The sequence below is a fragment of the Pogona vitticeps genome, chromosome 15, assembly GCF_051106095.1.
Source record: "Pogona vitticeps strain Pit_001003342236 chromosome 15, PviZW2.1, whole genome shotgun sequence".
NCBI lineage: Eukaryota > Metazoa > Chordata > Lepidosauria > Squamata > Agamidae > Pogona > Pogona vitticeps.
The window spans coordinates 5250851-5278437 of NC_135797.1; the positions used below are offsets into that span (position 1 = coordinate 5250851).

At 46.6% G+C, this 27587-nt stretch overlaps 2 protein-coding genes across 11 annotated transcripts; one reads left to right on the plus strand and one right to left on the minus strand.

The window, feature by feature from the left end:
* Positions 1-1145: 1145 nt before the first annotated feature.
* Positions 1146-18474, minus strand: BSCL2 (BSCL2 lipid droplet biogenesis associated, seipin). Of its 4 annotated transcripts, none has more exons than XM_078381929.1 (12): positions 18348-18474; positions 17522-17668; positions 15132-15785; positions 12390-12474; positions 11562-11705; positions 9497-9631; positions 9291-9388; positions 8071-8212; positions 7148-7223; positions 5064-5147; positions 3027-3107; positions 1146-1507 (listed from the first exon to the last, which is right to left on the minus strand). In XM_078381929.1, exons 3-12 carry the CDS (start codon positions 15338-15340, stop codon positions 1347-1349), a joined length of 1215 nt encoding a protein of 404 aa, XP_078238055.1. In that variant the 5' UTR covers positions 15341-15785; positions 17522-17668; positions 18348-18474; the 3' UTR covers positions 1146-1346. The 4 variants fall into 4 exon arrangements, with proteins under 4 accessions (XP_078238055.1, XP_078238052.1, XP_078238053.1 ...); XM_078381926.1 differs by having other exon boundaries at positions 3027-3110; XM_078381927.1 differs by having other exon boundaries at positions 3027-3110; positions 17522-17741; positions 18348-18454.
* A 556-nt stretch (positions 18475-19030) lies between these two features.
* GNG3 (G protein subunit gamma 3) lies at positions 19031-27426 on the plus strand. 7 transcript variants are annotated; one of them, XM_020797427.3, is made up of 3 exons: positions 19031-20106; positions 25401-25524; positions 26542-27426. In XM_020797427.3, exons 2-3 carry the CDS (start codon positions 25426-25428, stop codon positions 26668-26670), a joined length of 228 nt encoding a protein of 75 aa, XP_020653086.1. In that variant the 5' UTR covers positions 19031-20106; positions 25401-25425; the 3' UTR covers positions 26671-27426. The 7 variants fall into 7 exon arrangements, with proteins under 7 accessions (XP_020653086.1, XP_020653090.1, XP_020653089.1 ...); XM_020797431.3 differs by having other exon boundaries at positions 25419-25524; XM_020797430.3 differs by lacking the exon at positions 19031-20106 and adding an exon at positions 20205-20293.
* The last annotated feature ends 161 nt before the right edge of the window (positions 27427-27587 follow it).

Sequence of the window (27587 nt, forward strand, 5' to 3'; positions counted from 1 at the left end):
CATGATCACTCTGTCTTTTTATACCCATCATGCTTCATCTGCGTTCCTCCACATCCTGGAGAGATCTGGGCACAACGCAAATTTCTATTTTTAGCAGGAGCTGGATATGTTGAAGATCTTGAGCAGCTTTGAATTCACCTCTAAGGCAAGTTTCTAGTCTACATGACTCAAAATTACTCCGTAAGTTCCTGCTGGACCATAGATAGGCACACATATGCATAAACAAAGCATTGCATTCAGTACTGGGTGCAGAATTCCTCTCCTTTGGATAATCAGCTCCATTTGCATTCTAATAAAAACCCCTCAAGCTTCTAGTCCTTATGGTTCACTAAAAAAAAATAAGCTGGAAAAACAACCGGGCAACACCTTCTAAGGTTTCAAAAAGCAGCCGCCAAATAAAATTCTCACTGGCTGAGGTTCAGGTTCGGGTTCCGCCTGTGCCAACTGACTAACAGATGGAGGAGAAGTTACGCAACTTGAAAACAGATTGAAATCAGGCTTTGCACCCAAGTCAGATCCCTGGTGTTGTGAACCAGGATGTCACGAGAAAGTCCCTCCTCTATGCCCGAGATCCTGGACAGCTGAGCGATGTTAATTCCCTGCAGAGTAGTTGCCCGTATACAGTGGTGCCTCGCTTTACTATTGCCCCACATTATGATGAATCCGCTTAACGACAATCTTTTTTCGATCGCAAAATGGTCTAAATAGGGGAATTTCGCTTTGCAATGATTGGTTCCCTGCTTCGGGAGCCGATTCTTCGCAAAACGTTTTTCTAACAGCTGATCGGCGGTTTCAAAATGGCCGCCAGGTAATTAAAATGGCTCCCGGCTGTGTTTATGGATGGATTCCTCGCTATACACGCAGCGAAAATGGCCACCATATGGAGGATCTTCACTGGACTGTGAGTTTTTACCCCATTGGAACGCATTGAACGGGTTTCAATGCATTTCAGTGGGGTTTTTTTATTTCGCTTTACAATGTTTTTGCTTAATGGCGATTTTCCTGGAACAGATTATCGTCGTTAAGCAAGGCACCACTGTACAACCTATTTTAGTGAAGGTGATACGTTTGCATAGTTTTTGGACATCCGAACTCCTAATTTCCAGGGACAAAAAGCAAGGTCTACACAATACACTGGCCAACAATTGTTAGCAGGTAAACTTTTATTTTTCATTACAGTGTCTCCGGATGAGGTGGTTTAGGGCAACCGGTAAGGGGGTGGGAAGAGAAGTTGGAATGTAAACACAAGCTGGGAAGAGATGCTTCCCTGGGAGAGCAAGGCCTGTGGTGGGCGTGTGCCGGTCGGAGTGCAAAGCAAAGGGTCGGAGCCTCTTTGGCCCCGATCCTCAGGAACTGGAGCAGATACTTCTCTGACGGATCTCGGAGCCTGGCGTGAGGGCCTGGGTCCCCGGCGGCAGGAGGCTTGATGGAGCTCCTTCCAGGGAAGGGGACAGGAAGTTGGCCTCTGCAAGCAGTGAGGAATTATCCACAGATTCGAACTCGGCATCTGTGCATAAACAATATATAACAATTAACAACATATTTAAGTAAAAGAGATCTCTGTTATCCATTATAATAACAACTGTGTGCCGTCAAAGTGATTCTGACTTTTCAGGGTTTTCCAGGCAGAGAATATTCAGAAGTGGTTTACCATTCCCGTCTTCCGGGGAGCTGTGCAGCTTGCGCAAGGCCACCCACGCTGGCTCTTCTGGGAGGCACAGAAGAGAATCAAACCCACCGACCTCCGGCTCTGCAGCCAGAGACCTAACTCACTGAGCTATCCAGGCCAAGTTCTATTATCCGTTAGTATAAATTTACAGTGGTGCCCCGCATGACAACGATAATCCGTCCCGGGAAAAACGCTGTTTAGCGAAATTGTCGTCCTGCGAAAACCCTTTCCCCACTGGAATGCATTGAAATCCGGTTTAATGCGTTCCAATGGGGAAAATACCTTGTTGTCCAGTGAAGATCGCCCATAGGGAAGCCATTGTGCGAGCGCCGATCAGCTGTAAAAATGGCTGCCCTGCAAAGCAGGGGTCTGGAAAACACAGGGCAGCCATTTTGCGGAGCCGGAAAAAATTGTCTTGCGAACAAATGGTTTGCGAAGCACAGACCTAATTGTCATTAAGTGAAAATCCCCTATTGGAATGACTGTTTTGTGAATTGCTATAGCGATCGCAAACAGTAATTGTCATGCAATTTTGTCGTTTAGCAGGGTCGTCGTTTAGCGAGGTACCACTGTAAAACACTTGAGAGCCAATGTGGTGCAGTGGATAAAATGTCAAATTAGGAGATCTGGGTTCAAATCCCGTTTTGGCTAGGGAAACGCACTGGGGAGCAGCAACGGTAAGGCCATTCCTTGAATATATCACGTACCTTGAAAATCATTCCAAGATTGCCATAAATTGGAAGAAACTTGACAGCACATAATCAAGAAATGATCTTACTTGTGTGCAATACTTAAAGCATGGATTTCCCTTTATCTACCACACTATATTGATATGGATGGCTCTCGCTCTCTACTTCCCTAAGTGTTTTCCAGAAGGTTGTATAGTAGCACCTCCAGCGTAGGTTTTAGGACCTTAAGCCTCCCGGTTCGGCATCATTTTTGGGTCCCCGAGACCCATTTAGGCATTAAAAAATGGGTAGTGATGTCCCAGTCACTTTGTTCCAGAAGAAAATGCACCTACAAACTTCCAAATCAGGCCACCGGGTGGCTGGAAAGGAAATGGCCCAAATCACACAACCCAGGGGGGGGACCACTGACCATTTGATGCCCTTCCTTTCCTCGCCTTCGCTTCCCCTAAAAAAATCTGGAGCACAAAGCCGCTTTCTAAGTTCCCAGTCCACAGGGCACCCTTCGTGCGCCCAACAGGGCAGGAAATTAAATCCTCAACGATTTTAAAACCAAATCATGGACGTTTCGCACGAAGAATCTGTTCCAGAGGCCTGGCACGGTCAAGAAAAGCAAGCACCTTCGGATTAAAAAAGTGGTGGACGCAGGTAGATCGGAAAGCGCAACGTACCTTCGCTCGTCCCCTCGGCCAGACTGGATTCGGTTCTGGAATCGGCTTTTTCAAGGCTGCTTTTCGCGGCCTGGACTGGGGCTACTTTATAGAACGGAGAATGAGAGACAGAGAGAGGGAGGTTTGGCGCCAGGCATGGTATAATTAAACATATTAAAAGCCTATGGAAAGTGTCGGGAAACTTCAGCGGGTCCCAAATGCAGCTGCTGGATTACGAACTGGGGCTGATCACCTAATCCCCCCCCCCGGGCTGCCAATCTGGTTCTTAGCACAATTCAAAGGGCTGGTTTTAACCTGTAAAGCCATAAATGGCTGGGGTCTAAGCGATCTCAAGGATCGCATCTCCCTCTATGAGCCTCCTCGAGTGCTAAGATCCTCAGGGGAGGCCTTGCTCTCTGTCCCACCACCTTCACCAGGTGCCCTGGGTGGGGGACACGGGAGAGGGCCTTTTCGGTGGCTGCACACAGACTTTGGAACTCCCTCCCACTGGAAACCAGGCTGGCCCCGTCTCTGCTGTCGTTTCACAAGCAGACAAAAGCCTTTCTCTTCCGACAAGCTTTCCCTTATGCCCGACTGTCTGGGAGGCATAAATGGGTCGTCATTCCTGGTTGCTTTGCATCTGTTTTTGGTGTTGACGTGGTCTATCATCTTTAGTATGGTACTTGTTGATTCTTTTAAATATCTATCTAATTGTTTTTAGTTGGGAAATATTGTCTTTTAATGACGTATGCTGCCTTCGGTCCTTTGTAAGGAGAAAGGCAGGGTAAAAATATTTCAAATAAACAAATACATAATTGGGGGGGGGTTTGCTAAAAATCAGGGGATTGTCACAGCCAGAATACATATCACAAACAGCATCACAGCCTTTGGGTTTTATACATTGCCACTGGTGCAGGATTGTTTCGCTCTCACTCAAATAATGTGCATGGCAGAGGAAGTCCTTTTCAACAGTCTGATTTAAAGGCACTGGTATTCATTAACAAGTCTGTGGAACTCCTTGCCACAGGATGTGGTGATGGCATCTGGCCTAGATGCCTTTAAAAGGGTATCGGATAGATTCCTGGAGGAAAAATCCATCGCAGGTGACAAGCCATGACGGGGATGTACAATCTCCAGGCATAAAAGGAAGGGACCTCCAAAGACCAGATGCCGGGGAGGGGAGATCAGGAGACAGGGATCTTGTAGTCTCTGGTGGGGCCACAGTGAGCTACAGGAAGCTGGATGAGATGGGCCCTTGGCCTGATCCAGCTGGGCTCTTCTTACATTCTTAAGATGCTGGGTTTGGCTAGAACTATTTAAAACAATATTTATGAATTATATTTTTTGGCTGAACATCCACTGAAATTTTTTTGTGGTCTGACGGGACCCCCAATTGGGGGAGGAAGGAAATGTTTGAGAGCCACTTCTCTAAATTTCTTTTTCTTTTTTAATGGACTCAACACAGATTTTCAGAACCACGGATGGTGCCAGCGACTGTTTCACAGACGGTAAGCGGTGGAGAGCATCTGCAGGCGGCTCACGACGGTCCAGCCTTGGTATACAAGACAGGTTCGTGAAATGAGTAGCTACGGGGAAATAAAGCTTCCACATGTAGAACATAGGACCTCCACATTCAAAAGCAGTCTATCTCTTTTTTAAAAAAATGGAGAGAAGCACATCCCTTGTGCTTTGCTCGTGAGAATCCCTGAAGCCCTCTGGCTGTTGGCTTATATGTGCCTTCAGGTGACCCAGCGAAACAATCCAGTTCTTAGGGAGATAGGTAAATCATCCAAAAACAGAAAGCAAGTACCGTATTTTTCCGGGTATAAGACGCCCCCCACTTTTCTAATACAAAATTAAGAAATCTAAGTGGGGCTTAGCAAGTGGAGGGGGAAAGGGATCAAAGTGCTGCAGGATCGCTTTGATCCCTGCTTTCTCCTCCACTTGTTTTTGTTCTCTCCGCAGCTTACTTCCGTGTATAAGAGAACCCTCCATTTTTAGTCTAAAGATTTTAGACAAAAGCATAGTTTAAACGGAAAAATTCAATAATGCGCTCACTTGTCACGGACTGCTCTTCACCGTCAGCAGAACCCACATCTTCTGTCTGAAGAAGGCAAGGCGTCAACTCTTCTCCATCAACATCTGTGGGAGAGAGAAATGGGCTTTTTTTTAATTCTCATCTCAACACCAAAACCAGCACAGATTCCTCTGACATCTGAAAGACCAACCAAGTTATGTTATCACAAACTCTCCCTGTCCACGGAAGTTCATGTTTCTACCATGATTTGTTAGCCTTTAAGGTGCTAAGGGATGTGTCAATCTAGGTTCTGTGCCAGGAAAAATACAAAGGTCTGCTTTCAAATGTTTTTTTTTTAAAGAGGAAGAGTTCTGTGATGCCTGTAAGCAGGCATATTTTGTTACTTTTTTTCTTGTCTTTTGTCCATTTTTATTGGTTCTGTTCAAATATAACACTTATAACCATGGTTTTGAGCTTCCAAAAGGTTCAAACAGGCACTTAAGCATCCTGGCTAGCTAGCAGGTGGGAGTTCGATTCCCCCTACTATGCCTCCAGGGAGAAGAGCCAGCCTGGGTGGCCTTGGGCAAGCTGCACAGTCCCAGGGCTCCCCCTAGAGGAAGGAAAGGGTAAATCACTTTCAAATATTCTCTACCTGGAAAGGATCGCTATACAGTCATGCCCCGCTTAACGATTACCCTGTATAACGATGAATCTGCTTCACAATGATGTTTTTGCGATCGCAATTGCAATAGCAAAACGATGTTTTAATGGGGTTTTTTTCGCTTTGCGACGATCGGTTCCCTGCTTCGGGAGCCGATTCTTCGCATTACGACAATCAAAATAGCTGATCGTCAGGGTTTCAAAATGGCCACCGGCTGCTCAAAATGGCTCCCTGCTGTTTTTAGGAGGCATTTTTCGCTTAACAGGGACCCGAAAATGGCCGCCCTATGGAGGATCTTCACTGGACGAGCAGGTATTCAGCCCATTGGAACGCACTGAACACTTTTCAATGCATTTCAATGGGCTTTTTTATTTCGCTTGACGATGTTTTTACTCTACAGCGATTTCGCTGGAACGAATGAACGTTGTCAAGCGAGGCACCACTGTAAATTGGAATCTACTTGATAGCAAGTAGGTGCAACTTTTGCTTGGCGGCTCAGGTATCTGTTCCAATTCTTGCTCCAATCGTGGTTTAGAGTGTGCCAAACCCAGATACAACGCCAAGCCGCAGATTGCACTAATCCTGGCTTAATGCTTTCACTTTCTACTTGCTTGGCATTCTTGGTACAGCAAACGTCAGACATTCAGGGGCCCCGGAATAAGCTGTGCAGAAGAGCTCACAGCTTCAATACCCCAGCTGTTAAAGGATCGCTCCGGGAGAAAACCCTACTGCTAGTCTGAACCAGACTAACGTTTAAGTAGAAGAAACGCTTCAAATACCTCTTGGCCCACGTTGAAGCTATTTCAACCTTGCATGCTGCTTTTAGAAGGTTTGGTTGGGAGGGGCCTTTCTGGACTGGGAAGCTGTCAATCAACCCGGCAGTAACCAATTGTTCTTTCCCTGCTACTGCTTTCAAAGACAGCTATGCCTCTCTACTTAAGTGTCTGTTTACTTCTTTTTTTTTCAATCAGTTAGTGCAGTTACGTGAATGTAGTCAGCAAGAGTCTGCTGGAAGCAGGCTTGAGTCTGTTGCAGCCTGTTGCTATAAGCAGTCATTTTTGTACTGTGTGCTGTTTTTGATCTGTACAACTGTGAGTAAATAAAACCTTTTTAAAAAATCTTTCTCTTACCAGTGTCTCAAAGTGAGACTTTAAGTGCCAGCTGATAGCACTTATAAGGGGTGATCTATTCGGGGGAGACTTGAAACTTCTCTGCTTTGAGTAGCAAAATTAATTGGGCTCATCTTGCTAAGCAAACACAGCCATTCAAGACATTGAGGGAGTCACACAGAATGCCTGGCTTTCCGTAGGTTTGCTGGACAGCCCATCCTACGATCCCTCAACTTTGGCTATGCTGGCCGAGGCTCATGGGAGTTGTAGTCTTTACAAGCCCTGACGGCCAGATTGTTGAGCTGTACTGTATAGGAAACCCCGCTGCCTCCCGTCAACCGCAACTCAACGTTACCTTCTTTAGGGACCACCACCCGACGGCGCACATCTTCCGCTGCTGGTAGCGTTCCTGTTCGCTCGCGGCCCGAAATCTAAGTGGGAGGGCAGACAGAAAAGGCAGGAAACAGATGAGGGTCCCATTAACAGCACACTCTTCCATTCTGTATATGTACACGGTTCCTACAATTGATTTCAGATGTAACCTTAGCAGGGGCAACAATTTAGCAATTTTAGGAAATAAGGTCTATAGCACTGGAAAGGGATGGTAGCTCTTTGTTCCCTGGTTGGGGCTGATGAGAGCTGGAGTCCAAGAAGGCCACAGACCCTGCATGCCTCAGCAGAAGTTAAGGATGTGTGATTTTAAAAGTGAGAGCTCTTGACTTCGTATAGGGTGCTCCCTACTTTGCTCGGAAGAGCCCAAGAAGCTGTGCTTGGTTTTCTCTCCTATACAAAGTCAAGAGCTCCTCACAACGATCCTGGAAGGTAGGCTTAGAGTGCACAACTGGCCAGAATCCCACTAGCTGCAGACTGTGGAGTAACTCCGTCAGCGTAAATTTCACAAGTGAACTGCGGAACATGAAGTCAGCGTAGGCATTGCCTGTCGCCCACTTGCTATGTGACTTGGGAGCGTGACAATCAATGCCAACGCTGACGGCTTAACTCAGGAGAACTATCAGCCAATGGATTTAAGAGTGGTGTAATTTGTCAGCCGGATTCCAGTTCCTGTCTTAAGTCCTTCTCGTCAGCAAATCGACATGTCTTCTTTGCTATAAAACCATGAGCACTAGAAACTTTTCTGGTCTTTATTGCTTACAGGTAAGAGATGTGTTCTCCGTTCCTGTCTTGGTTAGGGTCAGAATTGTCGGGCGCTGTATGGAGGCAGAATGTATAGGGAACTGGAAGAAGTCCCCCCCCTCCCCCAAAGTCATCCCTCCCCACCTGCACGGAAAGGGACTCCCTGGGCCACACACTGCCCCAGATCCACTGCAGGTAGCTGAAGAGGACAATGACGCTCAGGAAGGTGAAGTTGCTGGCCACCCCCAAAATGGCCGACGTGACGGGGAAGTTGTAGAGCAGGTACCTACGGGAGAAAGATCAAAAAGAAAAGGCGCGTAAGGAGGCGGTCTCCCTCCCCAGTCCTGTTGCATTTTGTACCGTGAACAATTATATGGCTATCCTTCCATGTCTTGCTCCTAGCCATTTTGACTGTAAGCAGAGATGTAACATACAAGAGTGCATAGAAATCACAGATTTGGGGGGGACTACAACTCCCAGTATCCCCTTAGCAGCCATGCCGATTGGGGAAATTCAGGGAATTCTAGCGCCTCCAAAGTAAAATTTTCAAAGACCTGTCTCTACCTCTGGTTATCTCCAGGGGATGGTTTTGGCCACAATGAGGACTGGTGTCATGGTTAGTTCCACAAGGCTTTTGATGCAGGGAGCTGCAGAGGAAGGAACCGCTTTTTATGTAGCATCTCTAGTGTGCCAAAGGCCTTGAGTTCAGGTTAAAAAAAAAGTCCATGTAAAAAAAGCCTCTTGGTGAAGTGATGTATAAGAAACACATCTCTCTCCAGGCAAAAATCTCGGGATAGTCACCTGCTTGCCTGGAGAGGACAAAACTGATTTTAATAGGAGAAAACCAGGCTTCAAGGTGATACTGGACTACAGCCATCATCCACCCCAAATACTGGCCATCCAGGCCAGGCAGGGTGGGCAATATAGTTGAAAAAAAGTCTGAGATAGCCAAATGGCCTGACTTAATGTAATTCAGCTTTGCACATTCATTCATGGTGTGTATTCTGCAAAGACAGGTTACATTCTGCACCAAGGGTGAGTTGCGATCCTGCAGGAAAGTACCAAAGAGGTATAAATATAGCACTACTAGATTTATAATTCAGCCTTCCTATCTGCATCTAAGCTCCTAGTCCACATGGCCACTGATTACAGCGAGGGAGAAATGTTGGCCATTTGGTAGACCAAAAAACCCAAACTTTTCCTATCTCGGAGCAACGGCCAGCTCTTAATATACTGCCTCTGAAAGTTGAGATTCCATATTGCTCCCCCCGCCTTGCAGGGCCAATTCAGGGCTCAAAATCACCCCTCACCCCCAACGGCCAAACCTCCACCTCGTAACTGATGGGGGCGCCTTCAACCCTCACCGCAATCCAGTGAAATGAGCGTGAATTCGCAGCTGGGACCCATAGATCTGGATCTTGGTGGTCTGGATTTCAAGGACGGCCCCGACTGTCGGCGTGTACTACAAGGGAGGAGAGAAAAGAAGGTCAGCCTTGAACGGCAGCTGAGAACTCAAAATTCCTATCGTCCCAACCCTGAAAAGTTGGAGGATCGCAACACCGTTTCTCACCGAATCTTCCTTGTAGTCTGAGAAAAGTTCAACCTCCACCACTTGCTTCTGCTCCGTAAAACCAGCCAAGAAGAGAGTGGCAAAAGCCAGCGTGTCCAGGATTTGGAGAAGGCTCGAACGGTAGTGGAGCATCGCCTAGATGAGAGAGGCACCAGGTTGGGTCACCGGATCGCCATTAACGAGGCCGCAACCCAGTATCACCAAGGAAAGAAGGGTTTAAGGTTCCTTTAAGGCTGAATCATTGGCCCTTTTAAATTTTACCGAAGCTTCAAGAGCAATAAAATTTCACTTTGAATGAACACCGTGCGAGAGGCAGGGCGTATATACAGAGATGTTGCAATATCTTTATCTCGTATGGTACCTTTTGTTTTTTAAGAGATGGTTCTTAAAGGCCATGAGAATCCCAAAACATCACTGGACAAATACACATACACCCAAATGCTACAAATGCAAAGGGAAAAAAAAGCTATTTCTAACATGCTTTCCTAAAACGAAGCTAGCTGGATAGCTCAGTGAGTTAGGTCTCAGACTGAAGAGCTAGAGGGTTGGGAGTTCGATTCCTCCACTGTGGAAGAAGAGCCAGCCTGGGTAGCCTTGGGCCAGCTGCACAGTCCCAGGGCTCCCCCTAGAGGAAGGGAAGGGTAAAGCACTTCTGAGTCTTCTCTACTTGGAAATTCCTGAAAACGGGTCACCGTAAGTCCGAATTGACTTGATGCTGATGGCTCGTGATGCTGAGGAGCTTTGCAATGTGCGTGCAAGTTAAAGATCTGCTCCTAGTGAAGATGCAGACTGCCAGAAAGCAGTTTGCTGATATGGGCTGATACAGCAGGTTGCAATTTTGGATTCTACGCAGAGTGCTAAATTAGAGTGAGCATCTTTATTTCACAATTTAACATTACATCTCTGCTTGAGAGTGGCCCTCCCCCATGTTCTACGGCATTGCTTTTTTTCCACCCCACGCCTGAAAGAATAGCAGCCATCATGCTGATCTTTGAAAAGTAACTACAGTTCCCAAAATCCCCAGCCAGCATGGCCAAAGGATGGAGCTGTATCCCTCTCTCTCACTCACTCACTCACACACACACACACACACACACACACACACACACACACACACACACACACATCTGGCTTAAACCCTTGCTTCCCAGCTCTGCCATTAGGAACCAGTTTGAGGTCAGACGGCTTTCCGGCACCACCGTGCCAAACTTTTGTCTCTAAAATCTAAACAGCTTCGGAATGGCAGCCAGCTTTGCTCCATCGAACCTTGTAGTGTAACAGCCCCTTTTGGGATTACAGACCCAGAAGATTGCTAAACCTCTCGAGACATCGAGAAAATGACCAATTCAGAAGAACTGAAAAGCTTTCATTTCTTTTTGGACGACTGCATCCAAACTTTTCAATAACAATTCACTGGAATACATGATCATGATTCTCAGAGGAACAGGCCAGCTCTCTGAGTAAGGATCTTAAAACAGGTTTTTCCTGCCTGGTGATCTAACCACACACAGAGGATTACAAAAGCTATATTTTAGATCATAAACTTATCCACGCTATCATATTTCCAATCACCACGTCTGGGTGTGAAAGCAGGACAGGTAAGGAAGAGATAAATCGAGAGCTACTGATGGATCTCTACATGATTTGCACTGGACCCTAGATTAAATCTCTTTGGGGGGGGGTCCCATTTCGGTGTGTGGATGCACCGTGAACGGCATTCGGTTCCGGCGAGCAAAACAGGTTCAGAATCCTTTCTAAGTAAGTTTTGATTCTGTTTGGGTTTGCAACAGGGCTTCCTTGAGTGGATCGAGGGATTAAACAAGAATCCAAAGTAGATCCTGTTGATCTGAATGCAAGCCATCCCCGATCTGAAGCATACACCCTAAGCCCCTTCCCTGTGCAAGATGAGAAGGCAGTAGGTACACTCTTTAAAAGATGCAGCCCTTTGCAACTGGGAGAAACCAGCCCGTTCTTTATAAAGATAGCAATCAAACAGACTGTTAACCCTTCTGCTTCTTTACCAGCTGCCCACACAAACATGCCAGCCCCTCAACCCTGGACATACAGCTCTGGCAGAGGAGGAGATGATGCGTCCGCCTTTCGTGTAACAGGAAATGACCACCATAAACATCCCCAGATTTTGGTTGACCGGCGACTCGGGTAGTTCCAATTCTAGAGAGATGCGATAAGGTTGCCCGTACATGAGGACCTGGGAGCAGAGAGAAAAAAGCATTCAGCAACCCGAGAAAACGGCTATAGTACGATGGGTGTTACAAGACAAACACAAGTCTGACTGACAAAATAAAATACAGTGGTGCCTCGCTAGACAGTTACCCCGCATAACAGTTTTTTCGCTAGACATTGACTTTTTGCGATCGCTATAGTGATTCGCAAAACAATGATTCCTGTGGGGGAATTTCGCTGGACAATGTTTGGTCCCTGCTTCGCAAACCAGTTTTTGCTAGACGACTATTTTGAAAGCTCCCTCCGCGCTCGCAAAACAGGTGTTTTCAGGACCTAAGCTTCACAAGATGGCGATTTAAACAGCTGATTGTTGGTTCACAAAGCGGCTTTCCTGTGGCAGATCTTCGCTAGACAATAACGATTCTTCCCTATTGGAATGCATTAAACAGGTTTCAATGCATTCTAATGGGTAAATGCTTTTCGCTAGACAATAATTTCGCTAAACAGCGATTTCAGTGGAACGGATTATCATCGTCTAGCGAGGCACCACTGTAAAAGCCGGCCAGACTGGCTGAGGCATAGGAGGCCAAATGTTCCAGAGTTTGGATGCAGCCGGAGGCCCCTCTTGCTCTAAAACCCAGCCATCTCAAGCATGAGGGCAGATGTTATAATTCAATAACACGTTTCCCCCCTCCCCGGTTCAACTCGCCTTTTGATCACGGGTGTCCTTAATGAACGAAACGTTGGCAACAGGAAACGAACAGAGTTCTGGCCCAGGATGGCTGCAATCTGTCCTGAAAAAGGCAAAGATCCCATGCATACACGGTCATGTTCAGAAAGTGGAAAAATCCCCCGATGGATCTAGCACTCCCCAGCCAGGCCACTTGGCCAGCAAAGATGGGCTGGGAAATCCAGAAGACAGACACCTGAGCAAAAGCCATCCCTTCCCATTTACCCACCAGAAGTTGGGTATTGAGGCATACTGCTCCTAACCATGGAGGATCTATTTAGCCAATATAACCAGAAAGAAAATCCTTCCCGAATCACACTGAAGGCACAGCCCATGTTTTGCTCACCATCTTGGTCAACCAGATGTATCAACAAAAAGCCAACAATCAGTACATTATTATGTCTGTGGGTGCCACATACCCTCCAAATTGGGCTCGCCAAATACTGGTTTTAAAGGTAGACTCTCTCTTTACAAGAAGGTTCCACTCCTATCTACTGTCTGTCTTTTAGTGTGGTACTTGTTTTATCCATTTTAGTATTCACATACTTGCTGTTTTAAGCTTTAAATATTGTCTTTTAAGTAACATAAACTGCCTTGGGTCCTTTTTAAGGGGACGGGCAAGGTCCAAATATTTTAAATAACTATTTATTGCTTTCTTAATTTCATTTATATACCATCCCATTCGTGCAATGCATTATTCTGGATGGTTTACAAACTAAGAAGGCAAACAAAAAAAAAGACTCACAAGAACTCAAAACAATAAAAAAAATAAGATAAACATAAACCAGAAAGGGCAACGTTATAACACAATAAATTGTGATTATGTAGCCAGGCTGAACTGTGGGTGAAAACAAAATAAAAATAAAAAGTCAAAAAAGAGGGAAACAGGGTGGCACCTTTAAAGATTAACATTTATAGTTTTTTTAATGTGTGCTTTTGTGGACAAATGTGTCCACGAAAGCTCACATTGAAAAATATAAAAGTTAGCCTGAGGTGCCACCGCGTTTTTATCTTTTTTTAAAAAAGCTTTTTAAAAAAAATATTTTTTTCACCTCTAATGCTGGCACAGACGAATACAGATACCCCTTCTACAAGTGGCCCGAATAATTGGTGTGATGTAGCTGTCACAGTGACAAATTGTGATCATCGAGACCTACCTAGGTTCCCATTCTCCACTGGCATGTGAAACTCAAGGGGTGCCCTTGGGCCACTGGGTCTCCTCTAAAGTAGGGAGGAATAAGAGCCGCGTACACAGTCTTAATCTCACCGGACAAAAGGAAGGAGATAAACCAAACTAATCAAGAAGGGACGTCCAGCTGGATTGAGCCCAAAATCTCCTTAGAGCCACTCTGCTCACCATAAAGACGAAGCACTAACAGCCTGAATAAATCTCTCCCCTTGCACCAAAATTTGTCTAAATTCCTCTCAAAGCCCTCTAAATGGGAGGCCATCCCCAGAGCCAACCATCAAGCAAATTCCAGAAATTAATCACGTGCTGGGTGAGGCCCATTTCCTTTTGTCTGCTCTTAATCTCTTGCCTGAATCCAGCTGGCTCTGCAGCTGTCTGGGTAGCTCAGTGAGTTAGTTATCTAGTTGGGGATCCAGAGGTTGGGAGTTCGATTCCCCCCCACTGGTGCCTCCTAAGAGGAGAGCCTAGGTAGCCTCGGGCAAGCTGCGTAGTCCCAGGTCACCCTTAGAAGAAAGGGATGGAAAACCACATTTGTGTATTCCAGACCTCAAAAACCCTGAAAAGGATTGCCATAAATCAGAACTGACTTGATGGCACACAGTTATTACCCAATACAGTGGTGCCTCGCTTAGCGATCGCTCCGTTGAGCGACGAAATCGCTTAGCAATGGACTTTTTGCCATTGCAAAAGCGATTGCTTTGCGATGGTCCCTATGGGGAAATTTCGCTTTGCGATGATCACAGGGAAGCGATCATCGCAAAGCCCCCATTTCCGGCCAGCTGATCGGCAGTTTCAAAATGGCCGCCAGGAAAACAAAATGGCCGCCTGCTGTTTTTCCTCGCTTAAGAGGCAGCGAAAATGGTGGTGCTATGGAGGATTTTCGCTTTAAGGTGACTTTTTAAGCCCATAGGAATGCATTAACCACGTTTTGAAGCGTTTCTATGGGCTTTTTAATATCGCTTAGCGATGAAATTGCTTAGCAACGTGTTTTCCGGAACGGATTAACGTCGCTAAGCGAGGCACCACTGTATAGTATCCTAAAATGGGCGACACCGAGTTCTGATTTTAAAGAGAAGAAGAAAACCTCTCTATCCACCTCTTTTCCCTAACTGGGACCGTCGCATGCTGCCAATCTGATCTACCTCACAGGGCTGTTGCGAGAACAAGTGGAACTTGAACACAGATCTCCGGACTTAATAGCCCGACGTTCTAACCACTGCACCACACTGTCTCGCTGCATGGAGAGCGGTGCCAGGCAAATTTACCGAAAGATGGCACAGCCAGAGGGGCCGACACCAAAAAGACCTTTCAGAAGCCATCTAGCCAAGCTTCTGATAGTGACAGAAACTGGGAAATTCCTCTAGTTCACTGATTTCCAGCCTTAAGTCCCTCTGATACTCCCAGAAGCCTTTTCACCACTGTCTAGGCCAGGATTTCTGGGAGTTGTAGTCCAAGAACAGCTGGGGACCCAAATCGCCTATTCTCACTACAAATGCCGCCGATGCCACTATCCCTCTGCCACGGCTACCTACCTGAACCGGTAGTGTACGGGGCTGACGTAGCTGACCGTAGGCATATAGGAGTAGTAGAAGCTGCCATAAAGGAAGACGGAGATCCACAGGAGCAGCAGAAGGACGCAGAGCAAAATGGCCGTCTGCAAGACTGTCCGACGCACCCGGAGGACGAGCAGCGTGGCAACTTCCTGGGCCCACAACAGGAAGGGTGCCGTATTCCCCGACATGGCACCGGAAAGAGAAGGCAACAGAGAGGGATCCAGAGGAACTTTGGGGGTGGGGGTGGGGGGAGAAGCACTTTTGGATCAACTGCCTGCTAATGGCACAGGGAGGAAAATAAGGAAAATAAAACAGCTTGTGCAGTGCAGAGGGTTGTTCAAAAAAAGAGAACAGAACACCAAACCAGGAAGAAAGGGTTCCCTCGATCCTAGCTGGACAGGCACCAAGCGGTCTACTCAGGAAAGAGAGGCTGACTCCCGATTCGAACGCCGCCCTGTCTGGGCCTCTTGGCTTTTCGGCGGCTGTCTGTATCCATGTGCTAGATGGGGCAGACTGGGCGTCAGCGAATCCGAAGCATGACGGGTGCGACGGGGCCGCATCGCCCGGCAGACTGACCGCTGGGAGCCGGGCACTCTTGCTCTTTCAGCAACACCACTGTGGACAGGAAGGGGCCTGGAGCAAAGGGAAAAGGGGGGGTGAAGTTAGAGGTGGATCAGAGGTCACTGCATCTTACCGACACCAAATGACAAGACTTTTTTCGAAGGACGATGCACAATTCCGGATTAGAAACGTTAAAGAAGAGCGAACACAAGAGAGTCAGCAGCAGGGAAGCTAATAGGAGGGATCCAGTGAATCCAGGAAAGATCCAGGGGAAAGTATAGATTTGAGCAAGGATTAACACATTTCTGTTTAACAGAGAAAACAGTAAGTTGGAAAAGATGGAGGAATGTTGTCTCCCTAGGGTGATTTCCCCATTTTTCCCTCTGGCCTAGTTCTTGAAGCAACTCTGTCTAGTTTGTATGACATTAGACTGCAGATACAATGAGGTGGTTAAAAAAATATCCCTGCACACTACTACTACTTTTATTGTTACACCATCAAGCCATATACATATATCCCTGCATACAAAAAAGTAGTGTCTCAGGGAAAATATGCTAGCTGTCTACATAAGGCAATATATTCATTTATTTGTACAGCTGAGCACTTAAATCACAAACTGCTCCCCTTCATGTATGAAAAGACACTTTGATGAAATTTCTATGACCTTTGAGGACGAATTGAATCAAAATGTTCATAACATTATTTGTATTAATTGTGGAGGAGAGGAGAATAAAAGAAAGAGAACTGAATCTTTCAAAGCAAGGTGAGCAGACTAACCCCAGCCAGGTGCTAGATGATGGTTTGAGGAAGATAGATGGAAAACTGGCATAACATAGTCACCCGGGATATAAGAGACAGTAAGTTTCTGCACCACCACGAGCCATACACGGGGCAAACCCGTGTAATGGAAATATGCATGACATTTGGGTTATTACACGCTTTAAACTTCAAATATGTTCAGCAGAGGTGCTCAGAAGCTTGACCAAAGACAATTAATCAGTGCTCTTTTTTTCACAAGTGATGAACACAGAAGCCTGAGAAACATACTATTCAATGGTAAATAAGACAGACAAAACTGAATTTTAGCAAAAAATAAATTTAAATTTAAAATAAATAACAAATAAAAATATAAACATGTAGTCACAGCTGAGCTTTTTCCCTTTGTGATTTAACAGCTGTAATTTCCCATTTCAGGGTAAATTAAAGCTAAAAAAAGAAGCACCTTTTATTCATGGCTCATGACTAGTCTGTGTGCAATAGAATCAACAGCTTTTCTGTGGCTGCAATTTATTCAACAATTAGAAACAAAACATCCTACTGTACTTTGCTGAGATCAACAGACGAATCTTTTCTACCTCTCTTCCCGGTATGGCTTCAAACACACAGTTCAGGGAAATAATTCTCTTGGTTCTTAGGTAAAGCGCCATTCCTCAAACGGCACTTTAAATTACATGCACTGCACCACCAGGGTGGATAAAACTCAATTATTTTTTTAAAATTCAATCATTTAAAAAAATTCAATCATTTACATTTTTAAAAAAAAATCAAAATTTAAATCATGGAGGAAAAAAAATCCAATTTTAAAAATTCAAATCGTGATTTAAATAGTTATTCATATCAAATCCTCCCTGTGTTGCACAGAACCTCAGAAGGCATCCAAGCCCTGCGTTTAAATTCTAGCTAAACTTTCTTTTTAAAGGACCCCAAACACATGGAATCAGAAAACACTAGATCTACACATCTCACTTCCCTAACAAGGGAAAGAGGAATTAATGGTGTCTGTTGGGGGACAGGAAGGGATGATTTACCTGGATATCAGCAACAAGACCGGGCAGGCGGCCGTGGCTTTCTGCACGGCTGGATGCTGCTAGCCCCAACTTGTTCGTTTGGGGCTGGCTGGGTGGGTCTGACTACCCACATCTAAATGCCACTTCTGGGTTGCGAAAGGAGCCAACCTGCAGAGAGGTGAAAAAACCCTAAACACCTGGCCGGCAGGGAGACATCCATTCACTCCGGATGCCAATACACCTGAGTGCGGGGAGGGGGGGAGGAGAGAGACAGAAGATCAGAACAACAGACACAACCTGTTAGAGTGGTCTTATAGACCAGATGGGCAGGGTACAAATAAAATAAAATTAAAAAATAAACCTGATCGAAGGGAAAGAAGAGGGTCATTTAGCAAACCCAGAAGCCCAGATCTTACACCACCTGACCTCCAACCACCTCAAGGATATTTATTTATTTATTATTACATTTATAGCCCGCCCATCTAGTCCTATAGACTACTCTGGGCGGGTAACAACATGACATATAACAATTTAAAATTTTAAAATGACAATTATATTATTAAAAAAAAGGATGGGGAGGGAGATTCATTAGGATCTGAAGCAGCCAATTAGAAACCTGGTGTGACCACAATTAGGGGGGTTGTGGGGGGAGAGAGGGGGGGTTGTAGGGGGAGAGGGGGGCAGTCCCAGCCCCCAATGGGGCAGGGAGGAGAAAGCCAAACCTTGGGAGCTCCCAAGAAGCCCCAGGGGGGAAGGGGGAGCCAGGGAAGGAGCAGCTCGGACGCCTGGGTTCCCTCCACCAGCGCAGGGATGGGGGGGTCAGGGTGGGGAGGAGAAATCAAAACACCTGCATGGGTTTCCAGGGCCAACTCTGGCAGCTGATCTTCTTCTTCCTCCTCTTCCTCCTCCCTCTCTCCCCAAATCTGCCCCTTCCGGGTTTGGCCCCGCCCTCGCCCGCTTTCGGGAGGGAGGGGGGAAAAGGAGGCGGGCCTTTTTTTTTTAAAGCTCCTGCGGGCGAGCATCTTCTCCGGGTCACGTGGCCCAGCGAGGGATGCCGCCGCCGCCGCTTGCCTGACTGCCTCCCGTTTCCATGGCAACCCAGCAGCGCCTGTGGTCCAGGCCTCTTGTTCCCTCTTGCCAACAAAGGGCGAGGGCTTCCCAAGGCTTATCTTATCAGCTAAGAGGAGACTTAGAAAAAGACCTAGAAAAAGACCTTTGGGTAGAGTAGGCGGCATATAAGTGAAATTAGATAGATAGATAGATAGATAGATAGATAGATAGATAGATAGATAGATAGATAGATAGATAGATAGATAGATAGATAGATAGATAGATAGATAGATAGATAGATAGAAAGGGGATGGAAGGAGAGGGTTCCCCCCCCCCTTCCTATGCCCCGATTTTTTTTCCCTCTCAGGTCTGGGAGGGCTTGGGCAACCTAGGACTCCTGGGAAGAGATGTAAAAATTTCTGAAAATTTCCCATCTTTTCCTGGAAAAAAAAAAGTGCCCCCCCCCCAAAATAAAAATGGGACAAAAATCTCTAGCCTCCAGTAGAGATGTAAAATTTCTGGAGATCTCCATTTTTAATTTGAAAAAAAGGAGGCTTTTTTTTCTGGAAAAAAAAATTGGAAATTTTCAGAAATGTTATATCTCTACTCCTGGGTCCCATCCCATTAATGTAAGTGGGTGGGCATTTCAACTGGATAATTTTGCCTGTCTTTTTTTTTTTAACTCATCCTGCTACATCTGTCTCTCTCTGACCTCCATGGTGGCATGCTACAGTTAAGGATAATTTCAGAATGGCAGCGCTAGAAGGGAACCTCTGGATCATCAAGTCAAGCTCCTTTCAAGGGGATTCGAACCCCCAACCTCTGATTCTACAGCCAGAGACTTAAACCACTGAGCCATCCAGCAGTTCTTGTTGGCTGGCACCCACACATCCAATTTCCTAATTATCTGTGGTTTTCTCCTCCCCACTCAACCCATTTATGCCCAAAACACAAGCAATTAGTCTTTTAATTTCCCGTGTCCCCCCCTTTCCCCAGTTGTGGCTGGGACCCACTGTGATTTTCCCTCTCCCTATTACGACCAAGAGACCCGGGTTATTATTTCTGAGTTGCCCCCAATCCCCCAGGTTATAGCTGAGATCCAGAGATGTCCTGGTGCATCCTAAAACTCATATTCAAGCGTTCACTGCTGCATCCTAATATCCAGATATTTCACTTTCTAAATACAGTATGTTCTTCCACCTTTCCTTTAAAACAAGGCTCCTAGTCCAATAGGACTTACTCCCCAGTAAGTGCTGACAGGATTGAAGCCGTTAAAACAGTCCAAATCATATGAAAGCAATTTAAATCATTTTGAAGGAAATTATTTCACAAGCAGCAATAAATGCAAATCCAGGCCTGCTCCTCTGATAAAAGCTGGTTTGATTAAAGGGGCTTTTGAGACCCATTTAAAAACCAGGACTGATAAGGCAAACTATGTTTGTATTTAAACCCACAGAGTTCTGAGGGGTTTACTCTGAGTAAGTGGCATCTGAGGAACCAGCCTGTATGTGTGTCCACCAAGAACTCTGGCTGTAGTAAATCTGTCAGTTTGCAAGGTAACGCATGACTCTTTGTTATTTTTGATGCAAATTATTGACAGAGATTATCCTTGTGAAATCCCAAGGTCAATGAGCAAAGGAAGCAACCTCAGATTTCATCTGTGTTGCTGTGAGAGTGTTAAGAAGGATTCGATCCTTATGTGTGAATACAATATCAGCATCTTCTGTTGCTGCAAGGCAGTAGGTAAGCTTCTGAGTTACAATGAACGCTTGGTCATACAAAATTGAGAGCCACTAGACAGCCCTGTGCAGGCTTCCGAATTACGATGGATGCTTTGTCGTACAGAATGGAGAGGCAGAATGCGGCGGGGTGCGGATGTGTGCTTTGGAGATGCTGGGGGATGCTCGGTCACGCAGAATGGAAAGCCACCTGTGAAATTTCCTCCGTCTTTAATTGGTTTTTGGGTTCCACTGGCACGCATGTTGCCCCCCCCTTTTTCCCAAGTGCCAACAGGGAAGGAGGCTGGCCTTGGACCTGATGCCCTTTTTTCCAACAGGGGATGAGGAGTGGAAAAAGGGGTGGGCGGGAGGAAAAAAGCTGTAGGCAATGAGAGCATTGATGTCAGATTTCCAAATGAAAGAAAGATGCTGCCTGGTACTGCAGCTTCCATGGTGCTTGAACCACTACCTGCAAAGGGGGTGGTGAGGTGGGGTTGCAGCGCCCAATTCTTGACTCTGCCCTTCCCTCGCCTCTCAGGCTCCTTCATTGGTTGTGCTCGATGCCAGCCCCAACCTTTCCAATAAAGACAAGCAGCTGGCATTGAAGAGCATCCCCTTTTGGCCGTGGGTACCTCCACCCCTTCCCCCTATTGCTGGTGCAATGGTTCGGTCCAAGCTTGAAGGGGCTTGTAGCATTCTCTAGGTACCAGTCTATTGAATTTTAAGCCTTCATCCTGGAAGAAGGTGAGCCTAGCAATTGGGCAGGGACAGGGGGGCATCCAGGAAAAGCATCCTCTTTCATCCAACACCTAAGCCCCAGGTGGGGAGAGGGCAAAGGTCTCTGCCCCTTTATACCTGCCCAATTCTCAGCCAGATCCTCCGAACGCCCCAGCTTGAAGGGACCAATTTTGCATTTCATCTCACCGTTTCCAGCAGGTAATCGCAAGGTGGGATGGGGGGGACCTCCCCCCGATTTGGGATCTGTGTGCATGCATGCATGACTCACGGCCTGGAAGGTTCTCTTGGGATCCTGTGGTCAATGGAATCTTTGCAGGGCAGAGATCTTTTTTAAAAAAGAAAAAAAATGGGTGGTTGGTTGGTGGGATGTCTTCTCTTTAAATATATTTTTCCATCAGACCTAAAGCAAGGGTTTCTCTTGTTTCTTGGGCGTCTTGACTGGGATGGGGAGGAGATGGGAACTGGGGTGAGGACTTTGGAAGCCACGATCCACCCCCCACCATCACCCTTTCTAGGAAGAACAATATAAGGAAACAATGCCTGTTTTTATTAGGATCATGGGTGTGTGCTTTCATTCTGGTGCCACCCTTTGGAACGGCCATTATTTTATTTGCTTCACCATGTCTTCTCCGCTCCTCCCTAGGTTGTCTGCCCCCCCCTTTTTTGCATGGTGGTGGAAGTGTATTTAAAAGGGAAAAAAACACACACACACACCAAGAAATGTAGCATAAAGGAAGGAGTGAATGGGCAAAGAGATTCTTTAATTACGCCATGAATGAGTAGATTTCCCTGAGCAGCAAGATCTTTTTCAAGGCTGTGGCAGAGGGACATCTCTTTTGTCTAGAAAAGAAAAATCCCAGTGGGGATTTTTTTTTTAAACCGCCCCATTAAGTCACAGTGTTGGATAATCATGGGCCTCCTTTTTGACATTTGGCAACCTGGTACCCTCCTGATTTTATTAAACAGAGGGGCCTGCAACATACTGTATAGGCAGTCTTATTCTTCTACAGGCTTACAATATTCATAAAAATTGCAGTGCTTTACAAATATTTCGTAATAATAATCCACCCCACCCTGAAAGGAGGCAGCTGTTTTTGGTTTATTTAGACAACAGCAGCAACAGTAGCAGAATAGGTTGGTGCCTTTAAGAATAAAGCAAAATTCCTTCATTGTAGATTGCAATCCGCTTCCTCAGAGGTAGGGTGGAATAATAATAATGGCTGGCAACTGAGTTGTAAGCCATGACTAGAGTAGACCCATTGGATCACTGGGGATTTGGTGAGTTAGCTCCTCTCTAAGTACCATTGATTCAATGGGGCTACTCTAGTTGTGACTTGCTACTGGGTTATGATAAGGACCTCGTGTGGTTTTGGAAGTTAAGCAGGGTCATGTGTGGTTTGAATGGGAGAACATCAGGGACTCACCTGGAGGACAAGCAACGAACCAGGCCTGAAACGCTAAAGGGACATTGGCTGCCGATCAGGGTTTAAAAAGCTAATTTGGGAAAGGGGCCGTTTAAATAGAAAATTGGTTCACTTTATCTGCTAGGCTATGGCTCACAGGATGGGGGGAAAATTCCTTAGGGCTCTTCCTCCTAACAACCCCCTTGCAAGGTGGGCCTCTCATCTTTCTCTTTGCCCTGGCTTCGTGAAAGCTTTTAGGAAATCCGCGGGGGTCATTTATCCATTAAAAAGGAGGGGGAGGAGATGGAGGGAGCACTGCCAGCAGACCCCAAAGACCTGAGCCTTTCTCTCAAAATGTCTGCATGGAGGGAAAAAAATAATAATCTGAATTTTAGAACGGCAGAGCTGGAAGGGAGGCACAGCGGGGATTTGAACTCCCCGAAACCGCTGAACTGTTCTGCAGTTTGTTTTTAAAAAGGCCTCTTTCATAGGCTCACAGACACCCTGATGGACTAATCAGGCTTAGACAAAGCAACCTGATAGGGCTGTTGTGTGAGGAAAATCAGAGCCACTGCTCTAAGCCAGAGGTTTCCGACCTGGGGTCTCCAGATGTTGTTGGACTTCAACTCCCAGATGCCTTTTCACCACTGGCTGTGCTGGTCGGGATTTCTGGGAGTTGTAGTCCAAGAACATCGGGAGGTGGGGAAACCTCTATGCTTCCCCACCTGCCTTCCAGACTCCTTGGAGGATGGATGGGATACAAGAAAATGAGAATTAACGAATGTGGGGAGCTGACTAGTGCTAATGTCACTCTGTATAGGCTCAGAGGCATTTCTGCGGGTATTCTCCACATCAAAACTGTTTCACCTTTAAAGCAGGTCGAGAGTTTGAGTTCATTAAAGAAACCCTGACCGTAACTTGTCTGATGACGGGAAATCCTGATAAATTAATTTTAGCCAGGATTAAGGAGGCATGCAAACGACACGTTGTCATCTCAGCCCCAAACCATCCTGGTTTCTCCACCAAGTTCTTGTTAAATCTGAGGCTGAACATTGTATATCGGAGTGCGACTCTTCCTTGTCGGCTTGCCTTGGGTTGATCAGCAGCCGCTCGCAGGACAGAAACCAAGCAATATATCCAGGTGGAAATTGAAAGGTGATTTCATGCTGTCAGATTGCTTCCAATTTATGGCGACCCTATGAGCTTTTGATAGGCAATAATATCCATAAAACCCTCTTCCGACAGCTCATTTTAAACGAATCCATTTCAGATTTTTTTCACTATCCAGCGTTCGCATCCCATCTGTAGTAACTGAGGATATCTTAAACTTGACCTCGGTCTCCAGTCCCCCATCCTTACCCTTGACCACCTTCGCAGCCGCCCTCCTGAGTCTCAGTCACCTTCTGGTTTATTGGCTGCAGTTTCCTTTGAGTAGAACGAAAGGCTAGCGTGCCGGTGGATGCAACTCCCCAGGATCTCTCCTGCCCAACCAATAATCCGAAATCAGGTGGGTGGTGATCAGAGGCATGCATGCGGGCTTGTGTTTCTTGGTATACCATCTAGTAAATACATTTCTCCCTTGAATTTCATGGACCCAAGCAACAATGGTTGGAGTTATACACTGATTTTTTTAAAAATCAATCAATAGTCAATACGTATTCCATAAACACTCTGGTCCTATTCGTCAGCAGGAAGTGATCTGAGAGAGGTCAGTCTTACCAAGGCTCCTGCTGTTGGTGATGTGGTTCCCCCCCCCGTCTGATGTTGGCAGCTTGGCTGGCCCCCTCTCCTGGCATGGGGGCTGGGGAGGATGATCGGGGCACACCGGGAGGCCGTTAGGGGTCAAAGGAGGTCCCAGTGGCACACTGCTTCGGCGGGGAGGAGAGTTTGCACCACCATTCCCCCCCCCCCCATAGAGGCTTTTTTTGGAGGAGTGTAAGAGTTGTACTGTACATGGATTTTAAAGTACACAGGGGTCTGGCACACCTAACTTCTGAACTGTTGAAGGGAGAAGTGTAAAATTGGTATGTTACCACCACTGATGGGTTCAGGAAAAGATGTTTCCATTTGTCCAAGTTTTGAGCATCACTTCTCTGTATTGTAGGTTTCTCCTCTTCTGTGCTGAATTATTATCCCGTTATGTTGTACACGTACCTCAATGAAAGTGCATGTGTTTTTCCTGCAAAACACGGTGGGCTAAATCTTCCACAGCCCAGAAGAATCCCCCTATGTCTGAACCCCAGTCATACAAAATGGTGGTTTTCCTACTGAAACACTGCACTTCAGAATCATGGGGTCTAGAGCCTTATTTTCATTTTAAAGAGAAAGGCAACGGCTTAGTCGAAGAACAAATGCTTCACATACTAAACGTCTTCTTTTAAGCTATGGTTTCTCCAGGAAGGGAATCCTTCTTGTTACTCATCAGCCAATCGTTTTGAGACTGGCTAAACCAAGGATGTGGGGTGGCAGAAGGCAATTTTCTATAGCTGCCACAGCAATATTATATTTTGTACTGTTATTTAATTGTCTTTATTGTAAGCTACCCTGATAATTTTTATAGAAAGGTGGGCTAAGGAAAAAAAAACACTTTTCTTTGAAAATAGATCAATGACTGGTAGGCAAGCTGGCAGATCTGCTGGGGTTTTGTTCCTTATTACAGATTAAGCTGGGGGGGGCGTTTGCTTAAGATATATGAACATGAAATAACTCTGCTGCATGGACCCCATGTGTCGGTTGCCCAGCTTCTTATTTCCACCCACAAACGGCACGAGGAAATTGCCTAGTAAACTTTGTGCGTGCATCCAGATCCTTGGCAAGTAATGTGCAGAGGTAGACTGCTCCTAAACATGGATGCTTTCTTTGATAAGCGTAACTTTCTCCTTTGTGAACTCACTGCATCTTTCCGGGGGAAAAAGCTATTTAAAACGGGAGTCCCCATGGCAAGCAGCAGATATTGGCTAACAGTTATTTCAAAACTCTTTTTTTTTAAAGCTGCATTATCCCTCACAGAATCCCCATGAAGGGCGAGACGCCGGTAAACAGCACCATGAGCATTGGGCAAGCTCGCAAGATGGTGGAGCAGCTCAAGATTGAGGCCAGCATGTGCAGGATAAAGGTAGGAAATTGGGGGGGGGGAATTACATGGGGCACAAAATTAGGGGGTTGTCAACCCTTCTCCTCCAAGTGAGTCGGAGGGGGATCAGGTATGAGGGACCCTCTCAACCATTAGCCTTACCTGGCTGTCTGGCTGGTGGGGAAGGACCATGGGGTTTGTAGTCTGACCCGACTCAGGTGGCTGGTGGGGAAGGATCATGGGGTTTGTAGTCTGAGAGAGCACCTGGAAGGCCATGCATTCTGTAGCGTTTTTTTCCACAAAAGGCTTTTAGTCAGGGGAGCTTCCACTACTGATCCCCCTCCATCTTATCCGCTTTATTATCTGCAATGCTTGGGGCCAAGATTTTTCCCTTCCCAGTCCTCTCACCTGATGACTTTTCTCATTTCCTTATAGTTCCCAGTACGGTGTGTGTGTAGGCACTGAAACCAGTGAGCCCATCACCCACTGGAACATGAGACGCACCTGATATGTAACAAAAGTGCGGCCCGTGCCCATTTCTTGAGGGCTGGGGAGAGGCTGCACTGCTCCTAGAGCAAGCGCTGAAAGCGGAGTTGGTTGCACCCCAGAAATCCCAGTTGTGAGTTACTGGGAAAGCCATAACAATGGATTGGGCGACTATAAGAGGGGATGCATTACGAGCCAAAGGCTGCCCCCTTGTGGTCAGAAGGAGCATGGCTTGCGCTGTAAGAGCCCATTGCAAGCAAGCCGGGCTCGGATACAGACTTGAAGGACCGTGGATGTCTTTCTGCTTTAATTTTCTGTTTCCGTGACAGCTTTCCAAGTGTTTTACAAGAATTTTGTATGATTTTGCGAGCTGTCAAGTCTAAACTGACTGATAGCCGACCTGAGGACTTCCAAATACAGCGATTTAACCCGTCTCGCCCTCCTCCGTTTGCTTCCATGGGCAAGCAGGGATTTGAACTCGGGTCTCCTGAGTCCTAGGATGTCATTCTATCCACAGGGAGGGCAGCCTGCCCTCCGCCGGGGGTCTCAGCTGCCCCTCTTGTTCCCCTGCAGGTCTCGAAAGCTGCCGCCGATCTGATGACGTACTGCGATGCCCACGCCTGCGAGGACCCCCTCATCACCCCGGTGCCCACTTCCGAGAACCCCTTCCGGGAGAAGAAATTCTTCTGTGCCCTGCTCTGAGCTGCGTCTCTCATCCCCACCGCCACCACTGCCAACATCTGGGGGCCAGCGTGGGTATTTGGGCTGCTCCCCTTTCCTTCCCCCCCCCTCCAATCCAATCCCAGGACAAATCTTCCCCCCCTCCCCAGCAATCTATGTGGAACTGAGATTGGGAAGGGCAGCCCTGCGCACTTCCGAGGGGGGGGATAGGGAATAGGGAGCAGATGTATCCGTCTCTTCTGGCTGGCCACCTTCCCCCCCATCCCAAAACGTCCAACATACTTAAAAATCCTGTGTTAAGATTACAGCAAATCCGCTCCATTTCCGTAAGCGATATGAACACAGCGCTTTGCCATCTTCTGAGATGGGGCGTCCCCATTTTGTTGGAAGTGGTGATGGGGGGGGAACAGGAAGAAAAACAGGGTACCCACACACCCCATAACAAGTCCTAAGGAGTTCTTAACCCCCCACTGTTTTATGCCCGGTTATCTGACATGAGTGGTTTCACAGTAATGTTCACATCTAAACTTTCCACCATTGGTATCTTCTCGGGGGAGAACGTTTCCCATCATCCCCTACCCCCTAGGCTCATGCTGGCTGGCACAACGCTCACCGAGGTGTTGCCCGAGAGATCGTTTTTCCAAATTCTCGGTTTGGCTTCTGCTCAGATCTGCAACCGTAGCCCCCTTCCCCTCGCCCAGGGAAAGGCAGAAGCTGCCCACATTGTATCAGAGAGCACAGAAAATAATAAAATAAAATTTATCTGGTGACACTGAACTGGGTCAGTGGTTTTGGAAGGGTGGAAGGCAGGGAGGCGTATCTAACGTTCCATCTGAGAAGTCTCAAAACGCAGGTGTTTCCACATCAAAGTGGCCGCAATCTCGCACTCGGGTCCCTCCCCCAGCGAAGCAGAAACAAAACGGGACCAGTCCCAACAG